Genomic DNA, 11,896 nt, shown 5'->3' with positions numbered 1-11,896 from the left:
GTGACCCCTGTGCCTCTCCACATAGTGGACCCTCCGCCTCGTAGTGACCCCTCTCTCCCATGTAGAGACCCCTCTCCACATAGTGGACCCTCCGCCTCATAGACACCCCTCTCCACATAGTGGACCCTCCGCCTCGTAGAGACCCCTCTCCACATAGTGGACCCTCCGCCTCGTAGTGACCCCTCTCTCCCATGTAGAGACCCCTCTCCACATAGTGGACCCTCCGCCTCATAGACACCCCTCTCCACATAGTGGACCCTCCGCCTCGTAGAGACCCCTCTCCACATAGTGGACCCTCCGCCTCGTAGAGACCCCTCTCCACATAGTGGACTCTCCGCCTCGTAGAGACCCCTCTCCACATAGTGGACCCTCCGCCTCGTAGAGACCCCTCTCCACATAGTGGACCCTCCGCCTCGTAGAGACCCCTCTCCACATAGCGGACCCTCCGCCTCGTAGAGACCCCTCCCCCACGTAGTCACCCAGTGCAGCCTGACAAGAGGACCCCTGTGATGTGACCCCCCGCGCCACCACGATGGAACTCCCCGAGGACGTTTCTCACGCCACCATCTTTCCCCACTGAGCTGAGCATTCCTCCCTTTTATAAACTGAAACTTTTTCTAGAGAAAAAGGGTCTTTCTCAACGCACGGGGCCTCCAGCTCCCTGGATGGCAGCCTTGCGTTTCCAACACACAGCTCCTTTATTTTCCGGGCGAGGACTTGTGGGGCCTGGCCCTTGGAGGGAAGGGCAGTGTTGACACCGCGAAGGCCAGCGGCGAGGAAACCTGGAGCTCTGCCCACAAGGAGAGGAGCCAGCGGGCGAAGGGACGTGAGACGCGCGAACGTTTCCGAGTGTGGCTGACCCCGCACCCCAGCTCTCCCGTGGTCGTCGTCCCGAGTTGGGCCGGTGCTCACCCCCCAGTTCCCGGTGCTCGTCCCCGTGTCCCGCTGCCCGCACCACCTGGCTCTACCTCAGCCGTGAAGAGCCTCTCATCACCACACCCCGCCCTCGCTCTCCTGTCTGTGATGCATGCCTCAATTACTACTGTATTTACACTAACTAATAAAGATTCTTGGTGGAAAGCATTCGGGTTTGGGCAGTTTCTTCTCCCCACTGCCTTTTGCCCTCTGGGACCTGTGGTCCTCAGTGGATCCCCTCTCCCCTGGACGGCCCCACCGTCCTTCACCCCTTCCAGCCAGGACTGGTCCCCGAGAGTTCTCCTGGCCACCGGTGTCTCTGTTCGAAGTCTGGATTCCTCCGCTGCCTAACCCACTAGACGTGACCGCTGCCCGGGCGGCCGGTGTTCCCACGGTCACACCCCACCCTTTCCTGCGTGTTAGACTTCGCTCTGCATTCCCTTTGCTGGGGCTCCGTGAGTGAACGAGGCCCCGTTTTCCTTTCTCAGCGGACGTCCTAGAGGGCGCTCTCACTGGGGAGCGGTGGCCACTGCCCCTGCCCCCCGGGGTCCCATCGCGCTGTCCTTCCCCCGGGGCTGTCCCACTGGGGGGTAATCTGCCTAGGTCTGCCCTTGGCCTTGGGCTTTCTGCAGTTGCCCTGAGGTGCGTCTGCTTGTGGACTTGTCCTTCTTGGGAATTCATAGTCTTGTGTCTGCAAGTTGGTACCTTTCGTCAGTTCTGGAATATTCTCAATTATGATTTTAGACTAGAGGCCCAGGGAGGGAGAGGAGGGTATCCCTCAGCCCAGCCTGTACTCTCTCCAGTTTGGGATCCCTTGCAGGATGTCCGACTGCCCGTTTAGGCCTGATTCCAGCCTAAATAGGCAGTGGGACATCCCTCTCACAACCCAGGACTGCTGGCTCCCAACCGCTCGCGTGTCCGCCTGCCTGATTGCCCCTAACCACTTCTGCCCGATAGCCTGATCACCTCCTAACCACTCCTCTGCCAGCCTGATTAATGCCTAACTGCTCTACTGCTGGTCCAATTGCCCCCAACTGCCCTCCCCTACAAGCCCAGTCACTCCTAACTGTCCTCCCCTTCAGGCCTGGTTGCCCCAAACTGTCCTCCCCTTCAGGCCTGGTTGCCCCCAACTGCCCTTCCCTACAGGTCTGGTCCCTGCCAGCTGCCTCCCCTGCCTTCCTGGTCGCCCCAACTGCCCTCCTCTGCCAGCCCAGTCACCCTTAACTGCCCTCCCCTGCAGGCCATCTTGTGGTGGCCATCTTGTGTCCACATGGGGGTAGCCATCTTTGATCACATGGGGGTGGCCATCCTGTGTGTTGGAGTGACGGTCAATTTGCATATCACTCTTTTATAAGGTAGGCTAGTATTTCCCTGCCCCTCTCCCTCCCCTCCTCCTCACTGCATCCTCCATCTGCCCCCCTTCGGCTGCCCTCATGCTCTGTATGCACCGTCTTCACTAATCCTCTCCCCTTGTGCTCAGCCACCACACACAGTCACGGAGCTTTTTGCTTTGGCTATGAGTGTTTTCCTCTCCTACCGCTCTCTCTGGTGGTTTGGCAAACACCTGATGTGACTCTCTAAGTTCCCTACTCCCTGGAGACAGTTCCCAAACACAGCGGGCACAGCGGGTCCCCGTCCGCCTGGCACGTCTATCCTGTGGGGTCTGCGGGGACCTGTTTCCCTTGGTCCCTGCCCCAGCTGCTTCCTTCCTCCGGAGGCCTGGTTATCGCTGACGCCCTGAGGATGCTCTTATAGGTTCTTCGCGACCTGGCATGGGGGCCCTCCCAGGGGCTTCATGTTCCCTCCTTCCAGGGCCAGCCACTTGCCACTGGGGACCATCTGGCCCAGGGCAGGCCTTCAGGTTCCCTGGCCTGCCCGGCTCCATCTGTCCAGGGTGGTTTCGCTCTTGCCAGGCAACCCCAAGCGGGAGGGGCTTTGGTGGTGGCTTCTAGCATCTCTGCCCTTGACCCCCCTCTGCAGAGGAGCCCAGAGGAGCCCAACTTCCCTCCCCCAGGAAGCAGCCTCCAGAGTCAGAGGGGCTGTGGGGAGGTGCGGGGGCCGTTTTTCCATGGGCAGACGGCGGAAGCAACCCTCAATGGACTGGGAGATGGGGGGCACCTGGAAAGGTGGAGGAGAAGAGAGCGGCTCCCGCACCCAGTGGGTTCTCTCTCAGATGCTTTCCCATGGGGAGCCTGAGCCTCACCAGCCCCACCCCCTGGTCAGCCATGACACAACAGCAAGGCCGAGAACCCTGAGGGCTACAAGCCTTGGCCCGGAGCCCCTCTAAGATTCAGGGTTCTGGCCCCACATCGTCTCAGAGCCCGAGGCTCCCATCGGTGCCCTCCAAAGGCAGCTGTCCTGGTGTGGGGTGCCCTCTTCTACCAACGCCTTCTCCCTGCACCCGGAATCCTGCCGCACCAGAGAAACCCTGTCTGTGTACCCACCATCTACCCACCTGCCACGTATGTTCCTCCTCAATCCCACGGGGAGTGCAGAGTGGGCTGTGCCACCAGCTGGCCATGTGTCTCTGTCTGGGCAAGTCTCAGATCCCTCTGGTTCAGTTCCCCCTCTGGAGCCTAGGACAGGGACTGGCGAGCTTCCCAGGGGCCCCTACACGGGTGCCGGTCCCATGCGGAGCCCCAGCTGGGACAGGGGATCTGAGGGAGGGGAAAGGCACAGGCATGGCCCTGGGCGCATCCTTCTGCCCTCCGGGCAGTGGTTTCCTCAACTGGACAGAGTGATCATGGCCATCTTACAGGACCTGCGAGCATGAGCTCCATGTGCCGGGCCACGGCCGGGCCCGCAGCACTCAGAGCCACGGCCGGGCTCTCAGCACTCAGAGCCACGCAGCACTCAGAGCCACGGCCGGGCCCCAGCACTCAGAGCCACGGCCGGGCCCCAGCACTCAGAGCCACGGCCGGGCTCTCAGCACTCAGGGCCACGGCCGGGCCCGCAGCACTCAGAGCCACTGCTGGGCTCTACCACTCGGAGCCACAACCGAGCTCTCAGCACTCAGAGCCATGGCCGGGCCCGCAGCACTCAGAGCCACGGCCGGGCTCCAGCACTCAGAGCCACGGCTGGGCTCTCAGCACTCAGAGCCACGGCTGGGCCCACAGCACTCAGAGCCACGGCCGGGCTCCAGCACTCAGCCACAGCCACGCCTGCAGCACTCAGAGCCACTGCTGGGCTCTACCACTCGGAGCCACGACCGAGCTCTCAGCACTCAGAGCCACGGCCGGGCCCGCAGCACTCAGCCACGGCCGGGCCCGCAGCACTCAGAGCCACGGCCACGCCCCAGCACTCAGAGCCACGGCCGGGCTCTCAGCACTCAGGGCCACGGCCGGGCCCCAGCACTCAGAGCCACGCCGGCACCTCCAGATGAGGGGTTCTTCCCCACGACAGCCGCGGGCCAGCCGTGCAGATGTCTGAGCGAGTCAAGGGGAGCACGCAGCCCAGGAAGGCGAGGCAGGCCCAGCCCACGCTTCTTCATCCCTGCTCCACACTTTCCAAAGTTAGCTTCTCATTCTCACATTGTGAATGGCAAACTCCCCGCCACCTGGCAGAGGGCCAGAGTGAGCCTCTAAGAATGCTCTTCGGAAGAAAGCGTTCAGAGAAGGGAACAGAGAGGCAGAGTCCACCTGCCATTCTTCCCGTAAGTCACCCACCGAGGGGAGGGAGGGCTCGCAGACAGCTGGGCTGGGGCAGAGGTGACCAAGCCCACAAGCAGCGCGGAGAACGGCACTGTGGCTCCTGGGAGCCCCGGGGTCTCCCGCCCATGCGGACCCCCAAGGGGCCCAGCCTGAAAAGGAAACGAGCTGGAGGACAGTCCCTGACAGCAGACTAGGCCCGGAGCCAGGCTCAGGAAGAGAGGCGGTTACCCACGATTCCTGCAGCTCCCCCACCCGCCCATGGCCTTCTCCTTGGGCCCTCGGTGTTTCCCCAGACTCCCCTGCTAGGGACGCCCTCCTCACCAGCTCTCCACCTGCCTCCTCCAGGAAGCCTTCCAAGGACCCCTCCGCCCTGAGCCATGGCATCTGCAGGCCCCGGACCCTTCGGTGGACCCTTGGCCTTGCGGGCAGCCCCAGTAACAGTCCCAGTGGGGTTAGTGCTCAGCGGCCCTGCAGGTCCCAGCAATGGATTTTCTTCGAAGTTCCTCAGGGCCCTGCCTTCTCCACATCACTCCGTCACCCGGCAGGGGCACCGGCGTAGGCAGCGTGCGCACCTGACAGGGCGGGGGCAGGCCCAGGGACCAGCTGGCGTGCTCCGTGGGGGAGGGAGGGGCCGGGGCCTGAGCGGACCGGGCCAGGCTAGGCCCTGAGGGACGGGTGGGCTGCCATGCTCTGCCGAGGACAAACCTGGGGTCCGGGCCCCCTTCCCCGGACCCCTCGTCGGGACCCGCAGAGCGGGGCCGCGCCCTCCCCAGATCCCAGCATTCTCATTTCGAGCTCCAGCGGGCGCGAGTGGGGCGGCGAGAGGAACTGCCAACACACATTCACCGCTGAAGTCACCTACAGAACAGCGAGACGCGGTGTTTACTGGGCGGCCTCACAGCCCAGACAGAGGCTCTGGGCCCCATTTCAGAGGCGCCGGGGACCCCGGGTGGAGCGCCAGCCTGGGCATTTAGTCCCACCCAGCCCCGGGGAGCGGGGGCGCCCATGTCTGTCCAGGGGCGCAGGGCCGGAAGGCTCAGTGCCAGATCTTGATGTCACCCTCCCAGGAGCAGGTGGCGAGGACGGAAGGCAGCACAGGGTGGAAGGTGGTGCCCACGCAGGCCTGCGTGTGCCCGTGGAGCGTGCGTGCCCGGCTGGCCGTGCGGAAGCAGTAGAGCAGGACCCGGCCGTCCGCGCTGCCCGTCACCAGCAGGTCTCCGTCGGGGGAGCACTCGCAGCCCACCGCATAGCCTTCCACCTGCAAGGGCGACACGGTGAGCCCCCAGCTCGCCTGCGCAATGGCAGTCCCCCACCCGCGCCAGAGCGGCAGAGCCGAGCTCCCCGCAGCCGGCTCTGGGGTGACCGTGTGCAGGTTACCTCAGTGGTGCCCAGGAGGCTGGCACTGCTGCCATCACCCAGCCCCGGCCCCGCCCCCACAGGAAGCAGGTCTCAGTGATGAAAGGGGGCGGAGCTAGAGACTCTGTCCCGCCCCATCCCACGTGAGCGGAGTCAGAGGAAACCTTTCCCCTGCAGCGGGGGCCCGGGGCAGAGCGATAGGCCCAGCCTGGCGTAGACACCAGGCCACACAGCATCTGCTGGCAGAGGTCTGTGCACTCCGACCCAATCCATTGCTGATGGCTGGCATCGCGTGGCGGGGGGCTCTGGGGCCAGTGCTCAGCCTTCTGAGGGTGGAGTTGGGGGTGGGGGTGGGGGAAGGGGTAGGGTGGGGATGGGGGGAGGGGGCAGGTAAGCGGTACCTTGTGCCCTTCGTAGCGCCGCCTTCTGCTCATCCGGTAGGGCCACACAGCGGAGAAGAGGGCCAGGTAGTTGCCATTGGTCTGGGCCAGGAACACGGGCTCCCGCGGGTGCAAGGCCAGGCTGGGGCAGGTGTACCGCTCCTGAGAAACGGGGCCACACAGAGGGTCAAGGATGCTCGGGCTGTGCCTGCCGCCTCTGCAGACACGCCGCCCTGCTCTCTGCTCACAGGTCAGTGTGAGTTTCCTGCTGCTGCTGTAACAACTGCCTCAAACTCAGTGGCTTGAAACACACAGACTTCGGACCCTGCAGATCTGGAGGTCAGAAGTCTGAGCAGGGCCTCGCTGGGCTAATCACGGTGTCAGCAGAGCTGTGCTGGCTCCGGAGGCTCCCGGGGGACGTACTTTCTGCGCTTCCAGCTCCCAGGAGCCACTTGCCCTCCTTGGCCCACGGCCCTTGTGGTGGATCTTAAAGGGCCCCCCAAAATATATTCACATCCTAATTCCTAGGGCCCGTGAATGACACCTTGCGTGTCTTTGCAGAAGTCACTGATTTAAGCATCTCGATGTGGGGAGTTACCCTGTATTATTGCCTAAGTTCAGCCACGTTATCCCTCTGAGGGAGGCACGGGAGGTGGGACGCACATGGTGATGTGAGCATGGATCGGAGAGCGACCTGAAGATGCTGGTGCACAGCTCGGAGGATGCCCAGTATCACCAGCAGCCGCCAGACACGAGGCAGCAAGGGACAGATCTGCCCTGCCAACACCCCATTTCAGCCCAGTGATACGGAGTCTAACTGCCATCCTCAGAAATGGGTGGGAACACACCGCTGATGGCATGAGCCTCCGATCTGTGGTAACACGCTCCACGGGAAGAGAGAACGAATGTGCATGTCCATCCCCCCCACCCCCATTCCACAGGCGGTCCAAATGCACTGTCAGTGAAGAGGTGAATGATGAAGCGAGAAGATAAATGAGAAGTGTTCAAACCCGCAGGGAGAGCTCACTGCTTGAGAGGCTCAGTCCCACAGAAGCACCCTTGGGAGCTCCCTTCTCAGCGGCGCCTGTCCACTCACATTTTAAGAGTTGCCCAAATTCAGAGGCAAAGCAGGAGCAGCCTCGTGTGCCATCAGAGGCATGGATGCCGGGCGGCCCCATGCTGAGCTCCCCGGTGATGCTGCCGGCAAGGAGGTGTGCGTCTGGGACAGCTCAGCCAGCAGCGCTCCGCCCCCTCACTCCTTCCCCTGCTCTCCCCTGGGGCTGATGGAGGCAGGCAGCCCCGGTGCTCAGAGGTGCCCCCCCATCCCCCTGCTTTTCCTAGGAGGTTACACTGGGCCCTAAAGTGAGATCTAGAGGCAGGCTTGCTCAAGGTCACGCAGAACCATCGGAAAACAAGGGGAAAGCAAGGAGAGGGAGCAGGTGTGCATGTACACCTGACACCTATTTTTAAATTCAGGGTGGGAGCACCAAAGAGATCAGCCATGGCTTGTTTGAAATCTTAAACGATGGTTGTGGTGATGATGATAGTGATGATTACAGTGGTGGTGATGATAGTGACAGTTAAAATGATGATGATCATGTGGTGGTGGTGGTAGTGATGATGATACGATGATAATAATGATATGGTGATGATGATGGTAACAATGGTGATAGTTATGATGATAGTGATAGCAATGATTAAGGTGATGATGGTATGGCGATGATGGTGATAGTTATTATGATGGTGGTGGTAATCACAGTGATAATGGTGATTAGTAATGATGGTGGTGGCAATGGTGATGAAGGTGGTGGTGGTGGTGGTGGTGATGGTGGTGGTTGTGATGATGGTGATGATGATGATGGTGGTGGTGATGATGATGGTGGTGGTGGTGATGATGGTGGCGGTGGCAATGGTGGTGGTGGTGGTGGTGGTGGCGGCGGCGATGATGATAGTGGTAATGATGGTGATAATATAAGTAATGCATTTATGAAGCAATCCCTGTACCTGGCACTATTCTAGACCCTTAATAAGTGTTCTTTAAATTCTCAAAACCACTCTATGAGGCAAGTAATATTCTCACCCTCAATTTTCTGAGAAGACAATAAAAATCAAAAAGGCTAAGTAATGGGCCCAGCGCCCCCAGTTTGTAAGTGTTGAACCCAGGGCCATAATTCAGGTGGTCTAACTCCTGAGTCACAACTCCTGCCAAAGCCACCCAGCAAAGGAGGGCAGAGTCCCAGGGGCTGGCTGGGTGGCAGAGAAAGGGGAGGGGTGTCTCGAGCTGCTCAGTCGTCTGCCAGTCCCTCTGTACTGGCCGCCCCTCCGCCCCCTCACCCTGTGGGGGGGCGGTGCAGGGCGGGGCCGAGTGGGAGGACAGTTAGGGAGATACAGTTATGATGTAAAATGGAGCCTGTGGACTTACACTCCTTCCCCTGCCCTAGGAATCCCAGGCAGCCAATCTGTCTGCAGAGACCCTGCCTCCTGAACCATCCCCCACAGGAAGTGGCCTGGGACCTAAGGCCAAACGGGGCGGAGACAGAAAGCAATGCCAAATAGGGCTTCTCACGTGGAAAATCTGGTTGGAGATTTTGGCGGAGCTCCGGAAATCCCAGGCGATGATGGTACGGTCAGCAGAGTCCCGGCTCGAGGCATCCGTGCTGCTCAGAAACTCCGAGCCCTCGCGGAGGAAGAGGATGTCCAGGGTCTGCTGGACGGTCGCCTTGTAGCTCCTCACCACCTGCAAGAGCGGGCGCCGTCATGCTGGCGGCCCAGGAGCGCCGGGCAGCCTCAGCGGGGAGGCAGCACACAGGGCGTCCGGGAGGGCAGAGCATGGACAAGGCGCTGGGGGCTGCTGCAGGGGGACCTGGGGCCCTCGGGTTCCACCAGGAAAACGTCTGTCTGCTCAGGACCTACCCACACCTCCCACCGCCTTGCCTGCTACACCTCCTCGTGGAGAGTCCCCCTCCCACACTCACCCCACACCCGCTGGTGCGGGGCCCGGGAGGTGAGGGTCTCCGTCAGACTGGTCCCCTAGAGAGCCACCAAGGCAGGCTGAGGGCAGGGCCTGCGCCTGGCCAAGGGCACCCAAGGGGCCTCAGGGATGTCCATCAACCTGGAGCCATTCTTGCTTCTGAAGATGGCACATAATTCAAGCTCACAACGTCCCAGCCTATTGCCCCGGAGTAGCTGTGTTGCTGGGAGGGAAAGTTCTCGGAGACCACAGAGCCAGAACCACGGTGAGCAGGTTAGCTTTAGATATGGGGGGAGGGGGGCAAGGTTTGGCTTTTTATTCCCATAACAAATTGTAGGTACCAGAGGGTAGCAGAGCTATCAGCAGTCTGTTTTATTTACTTACTTACTTGTTTACTTACTTATTTAAAACCTTGTTTCCCTTTATTTATTTATTTATTTATTTTTATTAAACTAGAGGCCCGGTGCACAAAAATTGTGCACTGAGGTGGGGAGGGGTCCCTCAGCCCAGCCTGCGCCCTCTCGCAGTCCGGGACCCCTCGTTCCTTACTGCCTGCCTGCAGTGGAGGCGGGAGAGGGTCCCAGCACCGCCACTGCGCTCACCAGCCGTGAGCCTGGCTTCTGGCTGAACAGCACTCCCCTGTGGGAGCTCACTGATCACCAGGGAGCAGCTCCTGCATTGAGCGTCTGCCCCCTGGTGGTCACTGTACATCATAGTGACTGGTTGTTCCGCCGTTCAGTTGATTTGCAATTAGGGTTTTATTATATAGGATTTATTGGGTTGGCATTGATCGGCATGAACATACAGGTGTTAGGTGCGGGTTTTTATGTTACAAGGTCTGTATATTGCACCGTGTGCCCACCATCCAAAGTCACATCTTCTCCCGTCACGATATATTAGGCCTCCCTTTTCCCCCAACCCTCTTCCCTCTGGCAACCACCACTCTGCTGTGTGTGTCCATGAGTTTCAGTTTTATATCCCACATAGGAGTGAACTCATATGGTTCTTGGCCTTTGCTGGCTGACTTCTTTCACTTAGCTAATGTTTTCAAGGTCCACCCATGTTGCTGGGTGGACCTTTCTTACAGCTATGTAGTATTCTTTTCTTTTTTTAAAATATATTTTATTGATTTCTTACAGAGAGGAAGGGAGAGAGATAGAGAGCCAGAAACGTCGATGAGAGAGAAACATCGACCAGCTGCCTCCTGCACACCCCCTATCGGGGATGTGCCCGCAACCGATGTACATGCCCTTGACCGGAATCGAACCTGGGACCCTTCAGTCCGCAGACCGACGCCCTACCACTGAGCCAAACCGGTTTCGGCCTGAGTAGTATTCTATTGTGTGCATGTGTCTCAGCTTCTTTATCCAGCCCTCATTGCAGAGCACTTTGGTTATTTCCATTTTTTTTTTTTAATTTTATTGATTTTTTACAGAGAGGAAGGGAGAGAAATAGAGAGCTAGAAACATCGATGAGAGAGAAACATCGACCAGCTGCCTCTTGCACACCCCCCACTGAGGATGTGCCCGCAACCCAGGTACATGCCCTTGACCAGAATCGAACCTGGGACCTTTCAGTCCGCAGACCGACGCTCTAACACTGAGCCAAACCAGTTTCGGCTGTTTCCATGTCTTGGCCACCATAAATAATGCTTCAATGAATATCGGGGTGCATATATCTTTGTGAATACATGTTTTTGAGGTGTTGGGGTATATACCCAGGAGAGGGATTGTTGGGTCGTATGGAAGCTCTATTGTAAATTGTTTGAGGAATCGCCAGACTGCTTTCCGTAGTGGTTGTATCATCTACATTCCCACCAGCAGTGGATAAGGGTTCCCTTTCTCCCCACATCTCCCCCAACACTTGTCTGGCTTGTCTGGTTGACTAGGGACCCTCTAACAGGTGTGAGGTGGTGTTTCACTGTAATGTTGATTTGCACTTCCCTGATTGCCAGCGAGGTTGAACATATTTTCAATATATCTATTGGCTCTTCATACATCTTAGTGAGAGAGGAGAGTTTTCAGGCTCTCTGCCTACCCTTTGATTGGGTTTTTTATTTATGTGGTGTTGAGTTTTACAAGTTCTTTTTATATTTTGGAAATTAGACCTCTGTCGGAGCCACTGTTTGCAAATATCATCTCCCATCTGCTTGGCTGCCTCTTTGTTTTGTTGTCAGTTCCTTCTGCTGGGCAGAAGCTTTTTGGTTTCAGCCCCATTCATTTATTTTTGCCTTTACTTCCTTTGCCTTTGGGGTCAAGTTCATAAAATGTTCTCTACGACCCAGGTCCATAAGTTTGGTATCTGTATTTCTTCTATGTAACTTATTGTTTTGGGTCTTCTCTTTGGGTCTGTGGTCCATTTCGAATTAATTTCTGTACACGGGGACAAGTTGCAATCCAGTTTCATTCCTTTGCATGTGGCTTTCCTGTTTTCTCAGCACCATTTATTGAAGAGACTGTCTTTACTCCATTGTGTGTTCTGGCTCCTTTGTCGAAAATTATCTGTCCAGCCCAGCTGGTGTGACTCAGTGGCTGAGTGACGACCTATGAACCAGGAGGTCATGGTTCAATTCCTGGTCAGGGCACATGGCCGGGTCATGGGGCATGTAGGATGCAGCCGATCAA

General features: G+C 58.6%; 1 protein-coding gene across 4 annotated transcripts in view; it reads right to left on the bottom strand.

Moving 5' to 3' along the window:
- Window positions 1–5,420: 5,420 nt before the first annotated feature.
- The window catches only part of WDR25 (WD repeat domain 25), a 147,049-nt gene continuing 140,573 nt past the window's right edge, over window positions 5,421–11,896 (bottom strand). For all 4 annotated transcript variants that reach the window (XM_084888022.1, XM_084888021.1, XM_084888024.1 and 1 more), the window contains exons 7-9: window positions 8,868–9,038; window positions 6,323–6,463; window positions 5,421–5,823 (exon numbers count right to left, since the gene is read on the bottom strand). In XM_084888022.1, the coding sequence (XP_084744148.1) occupies window positions 5,602–5,823; window positions 6,323–6,463; window positions 8,868–9,038 (534 nt within the window). In that variant the 3' untranslated portion in view covers window positions 5,421–5,601. The remainder of the gene's footprint in view (window positions 5,824–6,322; window positions 6,464–8,867; window positions 9,039–11,896) is intronic.

Source organism: Pipistrellus hanaki (genome assembly GCF_964339955.1).
Source record: "Pipistrellus hanaki genome assembly, chromosome: 1".
In the NCBI taxonomy this organism is placed as follows: domain Eukaryota; kingdom Metazoa; phylum Chordata; class Mammalia; order Chiroptera; family Vespertilionidae; genus Pipistrellus; species Pipistrellus hanaki.
The sequence above is the reverse complement of the archived record's forward strand: the minus strand, read 5'-3'. Positions and strand labels throughout refer to the sequence as shown.